At 36.7% G+C, this 24,488-nt stretch overlaps 1 protein-coding gene across 1 annotated transcript in view; it reads left to right on the top strand.

Annotated features, from left to right (window-relative positions):
* LOC140159134 (coatomer subunit epsilon-like) overlaps window positions 1-24,488 on the top strand; it is a 67,832-nt gene that overhangs the window by 12,293 nt on the left and 31,051 nt on the right. Inside the window, exons 6-9 of the mRNA XM_072182489.1 lie at window positions 1,815-1,868; window positions 3,208-3,289; window positions 8,782-8,937; window positions 13,983-14,051. Of these exons, the coding sequence (XP_072038590.1) occupies window positions 1,815-1,868; window positions 3,208-3,289; window positions 8,782-8,937; window positions 13,983-14,051 (361 nt within the window). The remainder of the gene's footprint in view (window positions 1-1,814; window positions 1,869-3,207; window positions 3,290-8,781; window positions 8,938-13,982; window positions 14,052-24,488) is intronic.

Here is a 24,488-nt window from a genome sequence, read left to right on the forward strand (position 1 = left end):
AATTGCTCACTAGTAATTGAGTTTGGCCGATCACTCGCCTCAAACGGCAAGGCCTGAGCATGAAGCTCTTAATATGATCACTTGACCTATATGCTAATCAATTCGTGAAGCAATTGATCCAGTATATCATTGACTTGGGGCTTTATGAAGACAAAAATCATTGTTTTATGGGCGAATGGACCTTTCAAATAGTGTTGATCAGTCTGAGGCTTAAATTACGTTATCAATTTTTTGCAAACATATTTCCTAAAAATTTTCAGCCCAAAACGGCTGATTTTACATGATTTTAGCTAAATAAAGAAATTTAATAAAATTCTCTTAAAGTGCAAATTCTGGGTCGATTGGGCCCGTAGAACTTTTTAATTTTTTTTTTGTTGCCTCACTACAGTATTTACAAGTGTTAACTTAAGATAATAAAGTGATAGATATTTCAAGGGGAAAACTTTTTTGTTTTAAAGTGCAGTGATTTTTAGTGCATTATGCATAAGCATAACTTAAATAAACCCACGAGCCTTGGCACGCTTTACAGGTGATGTGGAAACGTGTATCAATCTTTAATCGGACAAATATACATCCACAATTCTTGAGTGCTAATTAATGGTTATGTCATTTTCAGTGTGACAAGTTCAAGTGTTTTCATAAAATCAGATTATGCATATACAGGGTGTAACAATAAAATGTGTACAATTTTGAAAATAGAATGACACAAGACTTAGTATGCTGATTATTTTGTGGTTTGATATTTGTATCTCTATCAAGATAATTTCTTTAGCCACCAGATAAGCTTTGTTCCAATAAAATCATAGGTATATAAGTGAAGATATAGCCAATTATGTAACCTAGTCTTAAAACCGCTTGGGCCACTTAGAGTTGAACCATGGCCCAGTTAGATGGTGCTCTTATGATAGGTCGTTTTAAGCAATGGGGTATATTCGAAGTGGTAGAAATGATTACATAATAGAATATCTCCTTGAGTTTTTGAAAGTCACAACTAAGCACTGACATAACAACTTCATTTACTAGAAATCGTAGCTGCAGCTCAATAACTTCAACCCCAATTTACGTTGGAAGAGCTAATTTTTATGGTTGTTACATTAGGTAGCACATGGTGTCAAGCAGAAACCATAAGATTGTTTATAGCTCATTTTCCAAACTCTAGTCTTCCATCAAGGCATACAATTACATATAACTATGAGAAGTATGTAAAATTTGTTGATAGAAATGCTGGCAATAGTGGTCGCCCCAGAACAGCTAGAAGCCCAGCTGAACTTAATTTCAATTTTTATTGTTTTGTACTTATGGGTGCAAAAACTGTTCTCAGTTTTACCAATGATATTTCAGGGAGATGAGAAATTACTTTATTTATAAGATAATTTGAAAGAAATATCATGACTTCATTCATAGATTTGAACGAAATATCATATTATTATTAAGTTCATGTTAATTATATGAGGAAACTCCACTTATAATTCTTTTGTGTCAGTTCTTTGATGTTTAATCATGATAAGCACAATCTACGCGATTCAAACTTGATATACGCTAACATGGCAAAAGTGGCCCAACACGTTTTCTGGACGATTTATTTAATCGGACATAACTTTTGAACCCAAACTAGTAGAGAAACCAACTAAACGTCTTCTTTTAGCCAAGATATTACTGATTCTATTGCATGTAACACTTTTGCCGTAACTTTTTTAGTTTTTTCCTCAGAAGTCAAAATGCAATTGTACAAATTTTATTGTTACACCCTGTATTTGCATATAAAAATAGTGTACTTCAATATTAATAAGTGTGTTAAATTTTGTTTAATACAGCTTGGCTTTGACTGTACAGACCTACTTGAGGATTGACAGAGTGGACTTGTCAAAGTAAGTAATAGTATGCATTAACCCTTTCCATGCATGCGTCGTCTGCCGCAGACGACAAGTTCTTTAAAAGTTCAAAAATTTTATAATTGTACATTTTCACGACCATATTTGGAAGCAGCATGAAAAATGCATTAAAATGAGTGCAAACAAGGCCTGTATTGGTTCAGTGGCTCTTGAGATAGCTCTTGATATTTTCAGAAAATATCTCAAAACTTGGACTTTTTGTGTTCAAGGCTATGGCCAGCATGCGGAACATTAATAATTGATAAGATGAGTTTTGTGTCTGTCAGAAAGTCACATCCTGTTTTATTTGTTTGTTGGTTTGTTGAAATAATCACACGGAAGTACTGCTAAGCTGCGGGGATATCTTTATTGAATTGATGCTGTTTTGCGTAGAAATGAACTGGTGTTCAGTGAATTGTCAACAAAATGCCTTTTTAAGGTTATTAATTATTTTAAACTGTTGTGATTTTGTAGTTCACAGCATCTTACGAATGGTAGTGAGCTTTGGCAAAAACTGCATTGCTCAATTCATAGCGAGTGTGTAAAAGAATTAAAATATCACAGATATACTTATATAGGTGCTGCTGTTCTTGAGTTACGTTGTAAAGAGGGCTTAAACAACAACACTTTTGTAAAACGTACATAACTCATTAACAACAATAAATTAAGCAAGTTTGCAAAGTAAACGATTTGTAGAATGAACTTTTGCAAAACATCAAGGTGTTATTTTCCAATAATATATTGATCTAGATAATGAAAATCGATTTTTAGGTTGCTTCGACCAACAATACCTCGTCTACCCTTAATGAAAAAGATAAGAGCTTTCTTTGATCAAAAACTGACCACAAAGTAATCCGCATCGCATCACAATTTGCATTTCAATATTAACCTGCTTCAAGGTGGTGTGCGAAATCGAGAAAGAACTTTTTTTTAAATGATAAGTATTCTATTGCACCTCATACTCCCATTGGGCTGTTCCATTTAAAATCCATCACCCCCTATGTAAGACATTACCTTTCAAATGGAATCCCTCATTCAGGTATTCCCATTTGCAATTCATACCCCCTGTATGGAAGATAAAGGTCATGTCTTCCATAGGTGTTGCACTAACTTGGGCATGGGGGTCCAGGATAATTTTCACTAGTAGTATATATTTCATGAGAATAGATAGCTGATGTCATCAAAACTGGTGTTTTTATAGATTTTGTAAGAATTAATCTTTAGCTTCAGATTTTTAGGTAATTTGGTATACTTCAGTACATGGCACTGCATTATTGGCACACTATAAAGTGTTTGGTAGAAATAGATTTTTTTAAATTTCTGTTGTTTTTGTCAGGAAAGAGGTGAAGAAAATGCAGGAAAAGGATGATGATGCAACATTAACACAACTTGCCCAGGCTTGGTTCAACCTTGCAGTAGTAAGTAGTATTATTGTGTACTCTCTTCTTTTGGAGTCAGTGATGTGAGTGTCAGGCTGCGACAAATTTAATTCCTGTAATTTTCAATGGGAAAACTAAGTTTTAAAAAGACCTGAAGGCCTTATTTTCTGGAAGATTTCCATCATGAAATCATCTGTCATGAGCTGTGTACATTGAATGCTTCACATTCTTTTGATCACACATGTTCATGCCGTGCTGCATACTGTTCCGTCCAACTCACTTAATAAAAACAACACTGTCAATCATCCAACTCACCTAATGAAAACGGCACTGTCAATCATTACATTTTCAGCGAGTGTAAATCATGGAACAGCCAAAGCATCGCCAGATTGACCAATAATATGATTTTGTTACAATATTTTGTTTATGTGGCGCTAACAAGGTACATGCAAATCGGCACGCAGCAACATCGTGCTGGTTATTTTTCAGGACAATAATATTCGTAAGGTAACTTTAGACCAGAAAATAATATCATTATCAGTATGCTATTATTACTCGTATTGTTTATTTTTAAATTGTTTTCTGCACTGTAGAATATTTGTGATGATATAATTTTATCATTTATGGTATGTAGCTAAACCCGGGCTAAAACTGAATTAATATTTACTGCAAAAAAAACCCTTTAAAAGGGTTAAGCAGCGTCAAAGGAAATCTTTGAAATTTTGGAAACTGTGATGATTTTTGTGTGTGTGTGGGGGGGAGATTTGGATAGAGTTACTTAATGAGGTATACAAACCAAAGTAATAATGTGTTGACACGAATGTTAAGTTTGTTAGGATGGGTTAAAATGTACACTGTGAGTCCAAGTGTTTAGGGTGTCTGTAACAATTTTGGCATTATACAGTAAAGGTATGACACCAAAACACACAAGTTAACACATAAATATTTAATAAGAGTAAACACTGACGAGTATTTAGATGTTTATACCCGTATGCGAAGCATGAACGGGTATATTGCCATTCTATGGTTTCTTCTCCTTCTCCTTCTCCTTTTCCTCCATCAAACACAACATTCTGTCAAGGCTAGCGCTAAAACTACAAGGCCACAGGGCCCATATGTGGTACACTTATGGGCCCTACCCATCAGATTTATCCTTTGCCCATCTTGGCCCCAGAGGTCAAAGGTCACAGGCCCCAGGGGCCCAAATGTAAAAATACAAAGCATGCCGTTTCTCATCAAATGAAGCAGCCTCAGGGGCCTGAGTTGGTACACTGATAGCCCCAGGGGTATTCTATATATACAAGTATACATGAACCCCATATGTCATATATTATGGGCCCCAGGGCCCCAAATGTTAAAACAAGGGGTAACAGATTGACAAAGCTAGCGCTAAAACTACAAGGGCCCATATGTAGTACACTTATGGGCCCTACCCAGAGATTTATCCTTTGCACATCTGGGCCCCAGAGGTCAAAGGTCACGGGCCCCAGGGGCCCAAATGTAAAAATACAAAGCATGCGGTTTCTCATTAAATGAAGCAGCCTCGGGCCCTGAGTTGGTACACTGATAGGGCCAGGGGTACTCTATATATACAAGTATACATGAGTCCCATATGTCATATATTATGGGCCCCAGGGCCCCAAATGTTAAAATAAGGGGCAACAGGTTAACAAGGCTAGCTATAAAACTACAAGGGCACTAGGGCTCATATGTGGCACATGTATGGGCCCTAAGTTGTAATGTGTCTTCTGCCCATTTTGGCCCCAGATGTTTAAGGCTAGGGGCCCCAGAGGCCCAAATGTCAAAACAAAGGGCCGGTCGTTTCTCAACAAATAAAGTAGCGACAGGGTTTAGATTTGGTACACTAATAGGTCTTCAGCATTATATTGTTTTATGTATATATGAACCCTATGTGTCACACAATATGGGCCCCAGGGCCCCAAACGCTAAAACATAGGGCCGGTCGTTACTCAGTAAATAAAGCAGCTACAATGTCCAGCTTGAGTCTGCTGATAGCACTTGAGAAGTATATTTCAACATATGCACAGAGCCCCATAAGTCAAATATTATGGGCCCCAGGCCCCAAATGTTAAATCAAAGGGCCGGCCATTTTTCACCAAAGCTCAAAGTTTGTACACAGACTGCACCTGAGAATTATATTGTTATATGTACATATGAGCCCCATATGTCACATAATATGGGCCCAGGGCCCCAAACGCTAAAACATAGGGCCAGCCGTTACTCAGTAAATAAAGCAGCTACAGTGCCCAGCTTAAGTCTACTGATAGCACTTGAGAATTATACTTCAACATGTGTACATGAGCCTCATAAGTCAAATATTATGGGCCAGGGCCCCAAATGTTAAAAAGGGCTGTCCGTTTATCATCAAATAAAGCAGCTTCAGGGCTCGGAGTTTGTACACAGATTGCACCTGCGAATTATATTGTTAATAACACCCACCCCATCCCATTCACAGACAATTGCGTAATTATAATAATATAGATGACAGAAACGTTAAGGCTGTTCCAGTTAAATTACATACCCATTGGCTGTTCTATTTAATTTACATACTCCCTCTGAAATGGCTGTTCCATTTAATTTACATACTCCCTCTGGAATAGCTTTCCCTAATCAAATTGCACATTGTGAATTTCAATCTATCAAATTGCATAGCTTCACTGTGAATTAGAGAGACTGACAACAGCAACCTAAGTCCTCAGCAAATAAGGACTGTAAGTTTGTGTAAACCGATAACATGCGGGTATAGCACTTGAGAAGTATATTTCAACATATGCACAGAGCCCCATAAGTCAAATATTATGGGCCCCAGGCCCCAAATGTTAAATCAAAGGGCCGGCCATTTTTCACCAAAGCTCAAAGTTTGTACACAGACTGCACCTGAGAATTATATTGTTATATGTACATATGAGCCCCATATGTCACATAATATGGGCCCAGGGCCCCAAACGCTAAAACATAGGGCCAGCCGTTACTCAGTAAATAAAGCAGCTACAGTGCCCAGCTTAAGTCTACTGATAGCACTTGAGAATTATACTTCAACATGTGTACATGAGCCTCATAAGTCAAATATTATGGGCCAGGGCCCCAAATGTTAAAAAGGGCTGTCCGTTTATCATCAAATAAAGCAACTTCAGGGCTCGGAGTTTGTACACAGATTGCACCTGCGAATTATATTGTTAATAACACCCACCCCATCCCATTCACAGACAATTGCGTAATTATAATAATATAGATGACAGAAACGTTAAGGCTGTTCCAGTTAAATTACATACCCATTGGCTGTTCTATTTAATTTACATACTCCCTCTGAAATGGCTGTTCCATTTAATTTACATACTCCCTCTGGAATAGCTTTCCCTAATCAAATTGCACATTGTGAATTTCAATCTATCAAATTGCATAGCTTCACTGTGAATTAGAGAGACTGACAACAGCAACCTAAGTCCTCAGCAAATAAGGACTGTAAGTTTGTGTAAACCGATAACATGCGGGTATAGCCGTATTTGTGTACAAATATATAGCCTTCTAGTTTACTGTTCTATTTCATTACTTTTTAAGCAATTTTGGAACTCACCCCGTCCGATGTTTAGGATCTTAATACTGTCATATGTTTATTCTTTGTGTTTATGTGTTAACTTTGTGTTTGCTTTGGTGTTTAGGTGTCTTATACACTTAGTGTGAATTGGATAGGCCTAAATAAACACTTTTCAGTGTTAAAAAGTGTTACAAAAACTCTAAACACTTGGATTTACAGTGTATGTTCAACGAAATGTTGGGCATTAAATAGGTTTGTGTTTTATAAACACTGTTCAAGTGGAAGCAAAGAAGTTAAGCTATATACTGTAAGAACACTTTGGAGTAAAGCACTTGAACACAGAAATTGTACTTCGTATCAGTTTATTTGGTGGAAAAATATAACGTTCAGCTGTGTTGAAAGATTACATACAGTACACCAATCACGTAATTGATATACCTCTTGAAGCCCTCATCATGCTCATGATACACGAAGAGCAATCGTGTCAACTATGATTATACACCAATCACGTAATTGATAGCCCTTACCATTTCCTGAAACCCTATACCATAAATGAATGTTACTGTGGCCATTACGTAACTGGGAAGATATGATACACCAATCACGTAATTGATATACCCCTACCATTACCCAGGGATGCATTACCTGAACCCCTATACCACAAACAATCGTTACTGTGTCCATTACGTAACTAGAAAAATCTGCCCAAGCTTATAAAGACATACCATTATATTTTTAGGGAACATAAACTTGTAATCGGGCAAATCAGAGTTTGCTCCTAAATTTATACACACAAAAGACGCTATAGTTGATAAGCTTTTTCAAGTTTCACTAAGTACACAAGTAACTTTGTAACTGGCGTGTTGTTTCGTTATTAATAGTACAAACTCTTTGAATTCACGGAACCCCTGCATATACCCGTGTACCATTTCCTGAAGCTTTCACCATATCACTATGCCCATTACGTCACTTGGAAGATCAGCGTAAGACATAGAACACATAGGCCTACCATTATATTTTTAGGGAAACATAAAATTGTAATCTGGCAAAAGTAAATTACACACAAAAGACACCATTATAATTGGTAAGGTCTTGTCAAGTTTCACTAAGGGCACTACAGTCACTTTATAAAATGGTGTGTCGTTTTGTTTTTATTCAGAGTGTAGTGCAAACTCTTTGAATTCACGACTGAATAATATAATATAACCCCTTCAAAATCTGGTGGTCTCACCTTAGTTAACCTCTACTTAGACTGTTAATACATACTATAAACCGGCCAACCCTTGCACAGACTGTTAAAAAGACAAACTATGCTTATTCTCTTTCTCAGTCATGTACTGCCATACAAAACAAACTCATAAAAATACAGAATGTGCATGCGCCTAACCTACAATATTCTAGGCTCATTTGAGCTCGATTATCGTGATGTATTTTGAATGGTGTATCAACGAAAGTTGAGGAATATCACCATATTAATCGTATGCAAGCCATTTCGGTGAAATTAAATAGGGAAGCATCGCCTGCGGGCGCTGCTTCAAAAAGACTTGCGGTCCCCGGCGACTGGAAATCCCGACTGGGCCGTGCAGATCGGAAACTTTTAGGTTTAGAAAATCAAACTTTCTTTCTTTTTCATATGATGGGAATAATAATTGAAGCCCAAAGTCAAGCTTGTGCTCATGTATAAATAGGCTTTCAATTGCAGGTAAGCTTTACTCGGTCAGTCTCCTAACGAAAGCGCTTTTGTTTATGACATCATCACAAACTTTTGGTTTGTCCCCTAACATGTGCATGGTTTTTGCAATTCTCTTTACCAGGGAGGTGAGAAACTTCAAGATGCTTTCTACATCTTCCAAGAATTAGCAGATAAAAACACAGAGTGGTCAGCCTCCAAATGAAAGTGCTTTTGTTTATGACATCATCAAACTTTCAGTTTTTCCCCTAACATGTGCATGCTTTTGGCAATTCTCTTTACTAGGGAGGTGAGAAACTTCAAGATGCTTTCTATATCTTCCAAGAATTAGCAGATAAAAACACAGGGACATCATTATTACTCAATGGTCAGGCATCAGCCTGCTTACAACAAGGTAAACTAGACGATGCAGAGGGGATACTGCAGGAAGCTATGGACAGAGTGAGTAACTAGAAATAAGTAGATAGACTCTCAGCGCACAGTGTATTTTACCCATAGAAAAAATCATTCTGTACCATGCGTGTACAGATCACTGACAGTGACGCAATCAACCAATCAGCATTCGGAAAATCGTTGTGACGTCATCGTTGGATTTTCATTGATAAATTTGCAGAATCATTCAAAAACATGAGGCTTAATTGCAAATATTTAATTTATTTATCTATGAATGACAATGTCTATCTGTTATTGACATAGTGTACCATAAACGTTCGCCTAATGGCGCACCTGGTCTCCTTTGCCTTGGGGTAAATTTCATGTAGAAATAGAGAGCTCCCTCCTCTAAAAATCCCAACAAGAATTAAGGGTACATGCCCTTATTTGTTGGTGGGATTTTTATGGGAGGGAACTTTTAGTTTGTGTCTAAAATTCCAGTTATGTCAAGGGAGCCCATAGCGCCATCAGGCGAACGTTTACGGTATTATCGTAGCATTGAATGCGCCGAGGCTTGTGAGGCGGGTCCGTTGCAAATTTTGCGGATCGTTTGCTTTTTGTGACATTAAAAATCCATCTTTCGCATGGCCTGTGTGTGTGTGTGTGAATGGGGGTCAGCTATGCGTGCATGGATTCTGTTGATAACGACCTGCATGCAGAAACACTAACATTGCTGGCCGAGTCTACCAGTTATAGCAGGGTGTAAAAATATACAAAAAAGTCAATGTTTATTCTCAAATATATTATGGTGTAAATATAAGCATTTGAATAATTTAACAATAATTTGAACCTGAAAAAAAAAATGAACATGACAGTTCATGAATGATTTTTTAACATATTTGACTGTTGGATAAATATGGGTGCTGCAGCTCTGGAGCTAAGGCAATATGGCGCATTACTTTTCAGTTGGTAATGGGCAAATTCACTGTGCAGCAGGAATTCATAGTGAGTTATAGTATTTGAATATGCTGTCGGTTATCACAATACCGGTGGAGCCGGTCCATATGTGAGTGGTCTAGCTTTTGTCAGATGTGTCTCTCCTGTTGAAGTCACAGACACATCTGACGATAGCTCAACCACTGGCACAGGGACCGACTGCACTGGCGCCTGTGTCCTACTGCATTGTTATGACATGATTGCACTCCTCTGTTCCCCAGGTTCTGGGGAAAATCAGATTTTTTTCAGCACGTATGTTTCCTAGTCGTCAACCCAGAATGTTGACGAATGAGGGCGTCAGTCTAACTCTGCCCCCTGCCCCGCCTAATATTAGGGATGCCCACTGTCAACTAGAACGATTTTTCATTTACTGTTTGCATGCACTCACACACATATTGTCTATGGAGAAACTGATCGATATTAGAAATCCCAGGCCTGTTAAATGGCGTACATACTTGTTTTGATCCAAATGTAGGCCTATATCAGGGTGTTTCAAGAAATTCCTGATTCCACCAGAAAACATTAACCAAACTTTTTCCTGATTGGTCAGTAAATAGAGAGGACCTTCCTTCATGAAGAGATCAACTTTTTTTAAAGAAAAATTTAACTAGACTTAGCTGTGGTCTAAGACCACGAACACAGCCGTGTTGTGACCCCTTAATCACCTTTGGCCCGAAAATATATGAAAACCCCATAGGCAATACGGTTACTGTCCTATGTTTTTCTTAGCAAATAAAATTTTTTTGAAGGTTTTTCGTTTTATACCGGAGGTGACCCCTTAATGACCTTTGACCCCAAATCTGAGTACACCCCATAGGCACTGGGTAATAACAATGCATGTGTGCAAGTGGCATCACTGTCCTACAGAATCTGTGGAAGAAGATGCATTTTAAAGGTATTTTGTTTTATACCGGAAGTGACCCCTTAATGAGATTTGACCCCAAATAAAAAAACCACATATACATTGGATGACTGCAGATCATGTGTGAACATACCGTTACTGTCCCATGTTTTACTTAGCTAATAAAAATTTTTTGAAGGTATTTCGTTTTATACCGGAAGTGACCCCTTAAAGACCTTTGACCCCAAATCTGTGTACACCCCATAGACACTGGGTGATAACAATGCATGTGTGCAAGTGGCGTCTCTGTCCCACATAATCTGTGGAAGAAGATGCATTTTAAAGGTATTTCTTTTTATACGAAGTGACCCCTTAATGAGCTTTGACCCCAAATAAAAAAAAATACCACATATACATTGGGTGACTGCAGATCATATGTGAACATACCGTTACTGTGCTATGTTTTACTTAGCTACTAAAAATGTTTGAAGGTTTTTCGTTTTATACCGGAAGTGACCCCTTAATGTCCTTTGACCCCAAATCTGTGTACACCACATAGACACTGGGTAATTATAATGCATGTGTGCAAGTGGCGTCACTGTCCTACGTAATTTGTAGGAGAAGATGCATTTGAGTTGAAATCACGTTTTTGACCCCTGTGACCCCTCGTGACCTTTGACCCCACGAGTTTCATGTGACATGTAGGGGCACGGTCTATGATCATTGTGACCAAGTTAGGTCAAAATCGATGTAAGCATGTGAGTGCTAGAGCAAATGTAATGGTTGACAGAAGAAAGAAGAAGAAGAAAGAAAGAACCTGTAAGAAAAAAGACACAGCCGTGACTAACGTCACGGCTGTGTAATGAGATGAGAACTACAACAGGTTGAAGTGACACCATTCTGTGCATCAGGTGTTCAAACACAATTATCTCCGAATTTGGATTGATTCAGACAAACAAACTTACATAGTCATAAAATGTAACTATTTTTGAAGACAAAATGTACAGGTATTAAGAAATTAAAGAATGTTTAAGCCTGCCGAAACCCATCTCAAATTATGCACTCCTGACCACCATGTCCATTTTAGATATGCTACATCATGGCTTCCATGCACACACAGTACATTGCTCAATGTAGTAAAGATAACCTTTGAGTTGGAGCAAATGTCTCAAAATTGGTAGTGATTAATGTTACCAAACTTATATCATGATGAAATATAATCATTTTTGAAGATAAAATGTGCTGACATTAAAAGATTGAACAATGTTTAAGACTGCCGCTATTCATTTGAAAAAAGGCACTTATTGTTCAGCTCCTCTATGGAGATATTTTCCATGGCAGCCATCTATGATCATACTTGAGGTTCCACCAAACAAACCATGGGTTTTGAGGTCTTATATTTTTTGTTGTATGTCAACAAAATCGTTTAAATTTTCAGGATGATCTTATTTCATGTGGTTATAAGCAAATATAATGTTCCAGATAACGCTAGTTAATAAATACATTAAGAAAAAGCACCTTAAAATTGTACTTTCTGTTAGTATTCCATTTTGGACTTAAACTTTTTAACATGTTCTAGCAGCCCTATATAAAAGCGTGACACTCGAAATATCTCTGGAATGAAACGTCCGATTAAAATGATTTAAACGCCAAAATGTTTCTTTCATCAATTCCCAGCCAATAAGTAAAGTCTGAATCAATTTAAAAGTACTTCAATTTTTAGTGGACATGCCTACTAATATGTCAATGGTGATTACAGTTTGGTAACTAAGTTGGTAAAGTAGATAATTTTTTAATTTCTAAGTCAAAAACAATTAAATGTGTAGATATATTTTCTACAAGTTCCCTTTTCCAAAATATAACAGCAGTGAAATGTCAATGAATTATATGAAGATATGATTTTGCTGGAGCACTGGCTAGTACCCTGTTAGTTTGACCTTATTGGAATGAAAAGTGATAAAACATTGACCCCTCATTCTCTAACTGGGCTGTGTAGGAATGTGTGATACTGACTTGACCCGTTCCTTTTACATAATAAAATAAGGTGCACATGTTAGCACATTAGCAAGTGGTGTCCTTTCCAAGTAGTAAGTGTAAGCATTTGGAAATCCTGAGTAAGGGCTATATATTATTACACACAAAAATAGATTCAGCTAACACCAGGGGGTCTATGCAGACTATTAACCCCCTGGACACTACTGGTCATCTAACAGCATTTCTGATTGGTTGATAACTTGAAATGCTCATTTCAATTGCCAATTATGACTAGGCTTTTAACTATTTATGGTCAAACTTGCATTTGCAGATGATCTTATTAATACCCTCCTTGATTGGTTAATAATTGGATACAATATTCATTTTGGCCAATCGGCAGGTAGTTCTCATGGGGTTAATATTTTCTGCTAATTTCCATCCTCAATGTCAAAGTTTGACGTCAGAATTAAATTGCACGTCACACCTATATTGACAGTGGCGTAGCGTCATAGGGGCACGGGGGCACGTTCCCCCCTCCCCCATCGATCTGAAATTTTAAAAAATCCTATAGGAAAATGGCCGAAAAACGGCTTGTGCCCCCCAATCAGACCTGGTGCCCCCCAATCGGATGACCCACGCTACGCCACTGTATATTGACGTAATATTTTAGCTGCGATGTTACTTGAAACTTGATGATATTGGAATGTTGGATCACATAAAGATTTGTAAGTTACTGTGTATTTATTTTAATTAAGATAATGAATAATTGGCACCATCAGCTCATAATTATGTAAGCTAGTGGTGTAATAAAACAAATTACATGATTAGAAGAATTTTTTACTTCAACACTACTAAAATTTGATTGCTTACCGGGAGCGCTTTCACAGTACCAACTGCGTTCTCAGCCGGATGTTATGGCTGTGATGATTTATGGCCTGACAACCTTGGATGACGTAACACTTTTGGATAACGTCAAAGGTGTTTCCTCATTCCCCTGACGATCTTAGGAATGAGCAGGTTGTCCCAAACTGGATATAGGTCAAACTATTTTTCCTGAGATACTGGCTACAGGCCTATCACCCCTCACCTGAATAGTTAGCCATATTTTCCCTTTAAACATGTAGTATTTGTATAATATTACTCAATTCATTTCACTCATTCAAATTGGTTATTATAAAAGGGAAAAGGAAACATGTTACATAATGAATGGTTTGGTATAACTTTTTGACATACTTTTCAAACTTTATTCCATATATATAGTACATGGTGTAATGATGGGCCACTCTTACTTATCTCTTCTCAGGATAACAACAACCCAGAGACTCTAATTAATATGATAGTACTCTCACAACACATGGGCAAAGCTCCTGAGGTAAGTACACAAAATGAATTAGGTAAAGAGTTTATAAACATGATTGACTTGAAAGACTCCAGACTCTGAAGACTCCAGACTTTGAAGAGTCCATACTTGGAAGAGTCCAGACTTGGAAGAGTCCAGACTTGGAAATGTCCATACTTGGAAGAGTCCAGACTTGGAAGAGTCCAGACTTGGAAGAGTCCAGACTTGGAAGAGTCCAGATTCGGAAGAGTCCAGACTCAAGAAGAGTCCAGACTCGGAAGATTCCAGACTCGGAAGATTCCAGACTCGGAAGAGTACAGACTCAACCATTTTTGTGTGTCACTTAAGGAGGGCAAAATATGTACGTACATATCGTTATGAATTCGTCAGACGGCAGAATCCGGATTTGTCTTTTTGATAAATTTATGTTTTGCATGAATTATATTGAATTGGAGAACAAGAGATCAAGCGCTGTAGCTCCTAAATGGCAGCATATTAATTTTTTACCAGTGTTCAATGTGTTAAGTAAGCGAAAGAGGGCGGCATACAGGGTTAGCTAACGGTGCAGCGCAGTAAGGTCGATGATGAGCACTGTTAACAAATTGATATGCTGCCCTCTATAGGTAAAGCGTTGATCCCTTGTACGCTAATTAAAAAATAATTTGTGTCTAAAATGAATTTACCTAAAGATGAATACGGATTCGGTTGTGTGCTGAAATCGTAACGATATTATGTACTGTGATTTAAAGTGCTTGTTTATCTGCGTACGGCATGTATTGTATTGTGCCTATCGCATGTGCTAAGAGCTATATACAATCTTTGTAATGCTCAAGGGACTGTTGAAGATATGAATTATTATTCAATTTATGGGTTTTTGGCATTGAATGACAGAGATACACTTATTTGATCCCCAGGCATGACAATCCCATATAGGTCATATTTACTATAGTGTTATGCATAGGCCAATTTCAGTTAGAATTCTCCCGGTCTAATCTTGTACAAATATCTGTTTTATGACTAAGAGTGAGTTACTACTCGAAGGTAATGGTATGAACATAATTTTTTTCCCCCACGAGGAGACCAGGGAAGAAAAAAATTGCATCTTTGACCAGGATTTGAACTGGGTATATAGACCAGCACTCTAACCAACTGAGCTTACAAGGAAGCCAATGGCATCAAAGCGTTATTATAGTGTACTTGTCCGACGGCGAACCCGCTAAAAACCCACTAATTGTAATTGATTGTGTACTATGTTGGCCCAAGGTTCCAATTCCAAATCATATCTCTCTTGCTTCATTAGCGCTATTCACAACATTAAGAAGAAGTAATATTTTATCAGTTGTAGCACATTAATTATAAACATTATCTACCCAGGGGACCCAGGTTCAACTTTCTTCCTTGGCTTCTGAGGGAAAAATAAATTATGTGCATCAAGTTACACCCTCTGTATATTGACTGCTGAGTGCCAGAAGTGGGCAAGTGCAATAGCTGCCCTGTAAACATTTGGCAATTTATGGTATATTGTACTCATCTACACATGGCAGCAATTGCACATACCCACTTCTGGCACTGAGCAGTCAATATATTTGCAGGTTAAGTCATGATTCTACATATTTGATGCAGCTAAGAATTAAAAGCCCTTTATCTTTCATGATCTATTTGTTGTCTCTCCTCCTTGATTAGCATAGCTTGATAACAGAAGTCAAGTGCTCTGCAATTGAATTTTTCATGAGATTGCATATTTTGGAAAGGTGTTTGTTTAGGATTATACAAAGTACACTTTGTTTGACTTTGAGTTTGGCAGTGACGTCAGTGCTTTTATGTTGTTGTTTTACGCACATGTGCCAATGCCAACAAACTGCCCTGGTCTGTGTGTGTTTACACCTTGTGGGATTTGGTTAGAACATGCGTTTTGATACTGCAACCAACAAATTACACACATCAAATTTGAGCTTAAACAGAAACAATTTACTTAAAAATCATCCATTTAGGCCATCTATAATTTAATAGATTGTCTCAAAACCCTGCGTGCATTAGTAAAATATTTGCCCGCTTTTTAGGCGTTATACCCACTGGATTGAGTACATTTCAGTTTTTTTCCACTGTTATATATTTTTCCAAATCCACCACACAAAAATTTCACGTCTGACATCGTCAAAATAGCCTAAATCATCTCAATAAAATCCTTCATCTTGACCACAGTGAAACCTCCTTGAGAGATGAAAAGGTGGTCTATTTTTGTCAAAAAGTTGGTACCACAGATAAAAAAAAAAGTTAAAAAAACCAAAAACGCATTCCGCATTACTAGGTTTTTAACTTGGGAAGGGCTTTGAGATGAACTATTAAATTAAGATGACCTTGTCTGAAATAGTTGAATGGCTCCATTTCCATTTATGGCAAGTAGGATGGCAGGAGCCATGATTTTCCATATTTTTTCAGTTTCAGCCATTTAACTTAGAAAACTGCGGTGTATTTCTTAATATTAATACATTGATCTTATAAAGGTGACATGATCTGGTCCATGGGGGCCAAAGGCGGCACATTTGAAATTGAGATAATTGTTAAAATATAGAGTAATAAACAATAAAATACATAGGAAAATAGACATAAAAAACTTCATAACTTTAGAACCAAGTATGATACACCTTTTGTGTTTTCAGTAAATGATAGCTTGTTATATGTATAATGTAATAATTACAGTAACTCAATTTTCAAAAATGCCTCCTTTGGCCCCATGGACCAGATCATGCCACAAATGGAGTCTAGGAAGGCAATAGTTGCATTTATATTTCCATGGGCCAATTATATATATCAAACCAACAGTTTTAAGCATTTTCCTCCTCCCAAGAAAAATTATGCAATTGGGGTGGAAAGTATACCCCTTATATCAAGCCTTGTGATCTCCTTTATAGAACCTGTACCATTCCTCTTGTGTGTCAGATTTATTTGTCTCAATATTTGAGTGCAAACACCAGGCTCCATCCCAACTGCTTTTTAATAAGCCAAATCGCTATTGTAACTTCCGGTTTTTTTAGGACACTTTGCCCTTTGACCTATCTGGAAAATTCAGAAAAATTCGGGTTTTGTGCGTCCAAAATATAATTTAAAACGTATTACTAGAATAAAAACAAACTTAAAAAACATTATTATAAAATGAATTAATTATTTAAATATTTTTAATGATAACATTATGACAATAATAAATAAATTATTAATAATTACAGCAATTTTCCCGATAGGTCAAAGGACAAAGTGTCCTAAAACTGCAAAAACTGTCCCACAATGCATTGCAAACTTCCAATGCCGATTGGGCTTATTGACTAGCAACAATGTATTCAGTATGACCATGCATTTATTCTAGTAAATAAGAGATTAAGATCAATGGATGATTTTAATGAAATTCATTGTCATTATCGCAGAATAAAATCTTATTATCTGATTGCCCATGGCATTGTTTACTGTTCGTAGGTCAGGCTTAGTGTTACCATGGGATTTGTAATACGCTATATCATTGTTCCACATAAGCAAATTTGATGCATGCCTTTGTCCATAACTAAACCATGCCATATTGTAACTTTTGCTTAGGAGGATGCCCTCATTGTTTTCAAAATTCTGATTTTTAAATGATTGTGTAATGTAATTTAGTAAACTAACATACCCTGAAAAAAATCAAGTCTTTAGGTGCTGTAGTTGTGACTGAATATGAGAGTATGAATAAAACAATGGAACGCATCGTTTAATTGTTACAATCAAAATATTAGTCAAGCGTGCATGTTGTATGCGATGCCCATAACACTTTATGTACACAGGGTTCGGGAAGGTCATAACCCTGGGGTCATAACACATGAAAAGGACCAAACAGACTCACAATCTACAGAGTGCCACTTATTGGCGTCATATGCGTTGGTATTAAATAGTTTGCCTAATCTGTTCAGGTCAAAATTGAAAGGAGTTGATGCTAACTTGTAAAATGGGCTGAAAATTTAAAAAAATGTCTTACATGAATATTTACTGTGCATGGTGTTCACCCATGGATATCTTCAGACGATCTGCTTGGGATCACAGTCCCTATTATTTTACTTCTGTTACCAAAACTAATTGCAAAAGCAGGCCCAACAACAAAATGTCAGTTTCCAAAATCAAAACCATTTATGTGTAAATGGTATTAATGCCAGCAAAAAGTGTCTTTTTGATCTAGAGAAGTGATATAAACCATCAAAACTCTTCAATAGGTAGGACATATTCAGATTCAGATATTATCTTTTCACTCATTTTGCATAGTTTTATATATTCTTTAAAACAGACAGACAAAGGGCTTTACAATTTTGCAGAACAAAAGGCTTTGCAATATTGCAGAACAAAAGGCTTTGCAATATTGCACAACATTTTGTAGGAGTCATGAAATGAAGTTAATACACCTTTTTGGATTACATAATTCAAACAAAACATATTTCAACCTGATATTTCTTAGGGTTAATGAGAAAAATATGAGGTTCACATTTTCCGACTGTCTGATACCAAAAGTTGTATTTTGATGGAGAAATTGGAAATTTCTGGATCTTTGCATACAGTCAGACAAGCAGTGTACAGCATTATAATAATTATATAATATTGAATGGCTTTTGAGTTTGATATAAGAATATATTTTTTCATGTGATATCGATGTTCACCCCATCAACCACAGGAAGGTGCCAATTATAGGAAAGGTGATTTGATAATTAACTGAGATTAGGCACAGGCCAGCTAGCCGTGCCAGATATGCCAACCCTCCCTATTTAATAGGGAGGCTCCCTATTTTGGAAACATTTTTGTCCATTTTGATATATTTGGCAACCTCCCTATTTCTGACAAGTTATGTGACATTGAAGTTGAATGTAATTGAAAACCTCTTATTTTTTGTTTGAATCCTCCCTATTTTCTGGATGTTAATGTTGGCATCTCTGTAGCACCCATACTATGTCAGCTTGACAAAGCAAGATGCTTTGCCCATATGGGGATACGCCATCACCGTCAAAAGGGGGATCTGTTTGTATGTACCCCTAGATGACCAAACTAGTCTGTAGTAAGTGGGCGGGATCCGGCGCCTCGAACCCTACCATGCAGCTGGAATCACTTAACCCTAGCTAACTGGAGTTGATATGAAGCAATGAGAACAAGTAAAAGAGATGGCTAGCTTGCCTGCCTGATCTGGCTGAGGATACTGATGATGTACTTCACTTTCAGATTATATAATTATTGTTGTTATTTAATCTGTCGTGGAGAAAGTGACACTCCACCTCGCTCATCTTAATAATTATGTGATTAACATGCGGGAGATGGAATTAAAGGGCAAGCAACCTCTGAAACTACCCGGTGTATGTGTGTGAGTTATCGTGTGATTTGATAATTAACTGAGATTAGGGTGTTGACAGCAGATTCACAAGGTTGTGAGTGTGACTTATTACGCCAATTTATACATACTTGTTATTTTGTGTGTGCATATTTGTATCAAATTGCTTGGGTAGAAGGGCTGTTACATAATTACGTTCCTGGTTAAAATGGGCCCAGTAATAATGTCATCACGTTGTGTAATTAGTAGTGGCCAGGGGCGTAGTCAGGACTGTTTCAGAGGGAAGGGAGGAAAAGCAACTTTCAAGGGGGAAAAATTTTAACGAAAATTGTCATGAAATGGGTAAACAAGTAATGGAAAAAGGCTGAAATAATCTCAAAAAGGACAGCAGCAACTAGGGACATTTGAATTTCATGTATTTGGTGATAAAATCCACAAAATATTATGCCTGTTTGTGATATGTACCGTTATCATTGTTTCCCATCATATTTGGTGAAATATTTAAATCATAAAAAAAAGTAAACTGATCGACCACTGACTTTGGAGCTATATAATAAGGGATGTAGAAATGTCTTTTATGCATGTACCTACGTACTAGCTAGATTTAGTACTATCATTTTTCACTATTTACAGCCTTGGAAATATTCAAAAATTGCACGGGGTACCGTATATCTGTATGAAGTGTGAATGATTATTGCAGATAGTAGTCACGTACATGTAGCATTCATTCATTCAACAGTGTTCTATTGTCTGTCCAAATAACTTAGACACCCAGTTTTTAGGATATATTTCGAAAAGTTTTCACTTTGGCAAAAAGTCATGAAAGAAAAGTGGCTAAACACGGTCAGACCTAACAGAAATTATTAGTAAAGCGATAAAAAAATATTCTTCATTGTCTACTTTTATTCAATTTTGACCAATTTACAGCAATATATCTGGGTCCGGCCGAATATTCCTAATGACTTGGAACTTTTGATGGGATAATCTATTTACAGTAAGGGGTGTTTGAACATTGTAATCATGCATATTGATCAGTGATTCCACACTTTTTTCTTTGATCCTTTTACTAATTCACAATAATGGCGGTCTACTCAAATGCATTCAAAAGCATCTTTGCAATCTACCGCGAGAGGTCGTCACACGCATAACAAAATACACTACGATCAAATAGGTTGATGACAATATTTGATTGAATGGACTACACTGTGCCATGATTTCGTGAAGGACACGGTTCAAATCCTTGTTTGGAGCCAATCAATAATTTCATGCACAACCTCTATAACTCAAAAGATGTCACAGTTGGTGCATTATAACAAATGATAGGGCAAGTTACTATGCGTCTGGAGTGTATTGTGAATTATACTCCTCACCAATAACATCAGAACATTCATATGGCATACAATTTGTATTTTCTTAGAATTGTGCCAAGCCAAAAGCATGCACAGAAGAAGATTCAAATACCGCGCCCGAATTGTTGTAATTGGTTGAGGGACAGCTGGGATCACTGAGTTAATACACTAAGAATAAATATATGTCAATTAGAAACACTGTCTGCATTTTATGACCTGAATTATATTTTTCATATTTATAAAATGTTTTTGGTGAGGAGTATAATTAATTTACTATTCATCCATTCACTATCCAAAATCACCATACCTACAAATCTGTATAATGAGACCTTCCAAAATAATGGTACCCAACTTCTACCGGATTATTTTTAAAGTGTTGAGAAAAACCTTCCAATTTCAATAGAATTTCTGGTAAACTCTCACTCAATGCTTTGGAAACACAAAAATCCCGTTAGGTCTCAGCGAATGTTAACACTTTTCTTTCATGACTTTCATTGAAAGTGTATATTTTTTCAAATAAGTAACAAAAACTGGGTGTCTAAGTTAATTGGACAGACAATAGGGTCATACATTCATACATAGAGACATTTCTATAGCTTTTTACACAGTTCAAAGCGCAAAGGGATCTAGAATGAGCGTTTATGGCGTTTAGACAGTATTTTTGTGGGACATGAGAGCACCTCAGGCGTGTCGAATTGCATTCTGAATACTGAAGCATGTCTTTCTGATATCAAATAATTTTCATTTTTGAAATTCACGATATAATACAAATTTTATGACAAATTATTAAAATTTGATAGTTTTCAAATTTTTGATATATAACAGTCCTCAAAATAAATTGTATAAATCTAATGATATATTCTTAAAGTGTATGTAGCTGGGAGGAAAAGCCGACGATCAATTGAAAATTTTGACCTTTTATATTGAAGATATGGATTTTTTTTTCCCAAAAGACCTATTTTTTTTGGTGTTTTGGGAAAAAATCCATATCTTCAATATGAAAGGTCAAAATTTTCAATTGATCGTCGGCTTTTCATCCCACCTACATACACTTTAAGTATAAATCATCAGATTTATAAAGTTTACTTCAAGTACTGTTAAATATCAAAAATATCAATTTTAATGATTTGCCATAAAATGTGTATTACATTGCTAATTTCAAAAATCAAAATTATTTGATATCAGAAGGACATTCTTCAGATTCAGAATGCAATTCGATATGTCTGATGTGCTCTAATGTCCCACAATAAATACTGTCCAAATGTTCATACCCCTTCCCTTAACGAAGAAAAATAAAATAAAATTGCAATGATTCAAAAAGGTGAGTCTGAAGATGCCTTTCAATGATCTGAAGTGATGAGGCCTGTTTGATCATCCAGAGGTGTGGTCCTAACACAGAAACCACAGACACCTACAGATCTTTTGGTTTTAGGAATAGTGAGTCTCGTAATATCCTTGTAGCGAAGATTATGTTTGTTACAACCACCGATGTTTTTCATGCAGATGAGCTTGGACAAGTTGGGGGGAGCACTGGTATTAATGCACTGATTTATAAGAACAAGGACTTTGAAGTTAACTTGCTGCTTGACTGGGAGCCAGTGAAGACGGGTGAGATACGGTGATATGTGATTGCACCTTCGGATTCCAAAAATCAAGTGGGCAGCTTGAATTTGTATGCGTTGGATTTTCTTGAGTTGAGCTGCAATGATTCCAGCAAGTAGCGAGTTTCCAAAGTCAAGTCGGCAGCTCACAAGGGCTCAAACACCACGATGGGAGCACAGATGTGTTCCAATATCTGTGGTGGGAGTTTTTTCATCGAGATAACCGGCACCTTATATAAGAAATATTTTTGAGTTGATAATTAAGAGTACGGGATAACCAATTTACATGGTCTGACATAGATATAGTACTGTCAAAAATAATACCAAGATTTCGGACCTTATCTAAAAAGTAGTCGTACTTACTCTAAGACTAAGAGCACTATTAGATTTAGAGTTATGATGAGTTGAGCCAACTACAAAAAAAAACCCTATGTTTTCTCCATGTTTAACTTCAACTTGGCATGAGTCATCCAGCATTGAATATCAAATAAGCAGTTCTGAATCCGATTTATAGCATCAATTTGATCTTGAGTGTTTAGAGTATAATCAATGTCAATATGGTGTGAACATTTGTGCTTACGAATGAGCCAACTGGTAAAGTATAAATGGTAAAAGGCAACTTTAAGTACTTGGTATTTCAGTTATTCACCTCAAAGTACACTTGAAAAACCACAGATAGATTACCAGCTCACATTTTCATTTTAACATATTCAACTGTTGAAAGTAATGAGGAAAATACAAAACAAATATAACTCAAGATACACTCAGTCAATCAATGTGGGCATGGCACACTCTTTAAAGCGTGCAGATCTGGCTGTCAGAAAATCGGAAAAAAGGGTGGAGATTTAAACTTTATCTGTGTGTGGACTGGTGAAAAGTATGAGAAGGAAATAAAAAGGGTGGGGTTGTTTCAATCTGTAATCAGTTAATTTTGAAGGATAAAATTAGTTTAGTTTCTAAGAAAAATCACCAAACTTAATTAGTAACATTGTATACTATGCTGACAACAATGTTACTAAAATAACTTTGAAAATACTTGTTGTCAACTGAAAAGGGGAATTAGCCTTGCAGCACAGAGTTGGCTATTAATTGAATACGGCCAACTCGTATAGCACTGGGTTCTCTTTGATGTCGTAAGGAAGGTGTGGATTGGTCACTGGCAGGGTTGCCGCTAGCATAAGTTGAGTGCAGCGTAAATTTACTATTCAACCTTTTTAGTGAACGTGATTGATAGGGGAATAAGCTCCAGGGTATGAAGAAAAAATCAAAAATTTCAATTTAAAAAAAATTGTGCCGGTCGGCCATCGTTAGTCCTAGGTAGGGCTGCCCACCGTAACTACAACCCTGGTCACTGGTATAAAGGGTGGGCGGTCTTGACTTTGTAAATAAAAGGGGTGCTTTGGCAGTAAGTAACCTGGTAGATACTTTCTTTTTTACTCTCTACTGCTCCCAAAGTAAAAGCAAATATCCAGTGTTGGAAATACAGGTAACACAACTTCTAAGTTCCCCCCTAATACGTTTTAGTCGAAAAATATTTTACTAAATGTAAAAATGTAAAAAGATATGTTTAGCCCTGTTTGTTTTATCCCTGTGGACCAATTTATAGCGTCACGCATCATTGCGTTCAGTCACAATGGTTAATTATGTAAGAAAAGGGGTCGTTTTAAAAGTTGCACCTGAGCCCATAGTTCTAAGTTCCCCCTAAACACTTTTTAAAATAAATCGAAAAATATTTGACGAAATGCAAATTTGTAAAAAGACATGTGTAGCCTTATTTGTTTTACACCTATGGAACAAATTATAGCGTCACACGTCATTGCGTTCAGTCGCAATGGTTCATTATGTAAAAAAAGAGACCATTTTAAATTGTGTTAAAAGTTGCATCTGAGTCCACAGGAGTCAACTCTATACCTTTGTACAGACGCCAATTGTTGTTAATCCGTGATGAATCCACAATTTGCCAGTAGCGATATCTGTGAACATAAGTTAATGGAAGCGCCAGATATCGCCGATCACGTGTCAGAAATGTTGTTTTCATTATTTTGGAGGAAGCGGCTAAATACTGCTCTTTTATTCTGTAGTTTTTTTTTGCTACTATCAACAGGAAAGCATCGATCGTCTTGTGTTTAGTGGCAATGACTAAACTGGTCATTCCTCATGAAATAATCGTGTGAATTAGACGATCTTTAGC

Source organism: Amphiura filiformis, chromosome 8 (assembly GCF_039555335.1).
Source record: "Amphiura filiformis chromosome 8, Afil_fr2py, whole genome shotgun sequence".
Classification (NCBI taxonomy): Eukaryota; Metazoa; Echinodermata; class Ophiuroidea; order Amphilepidida; family Amphiuridae; genus Amphiura; species Amphiura filiformis.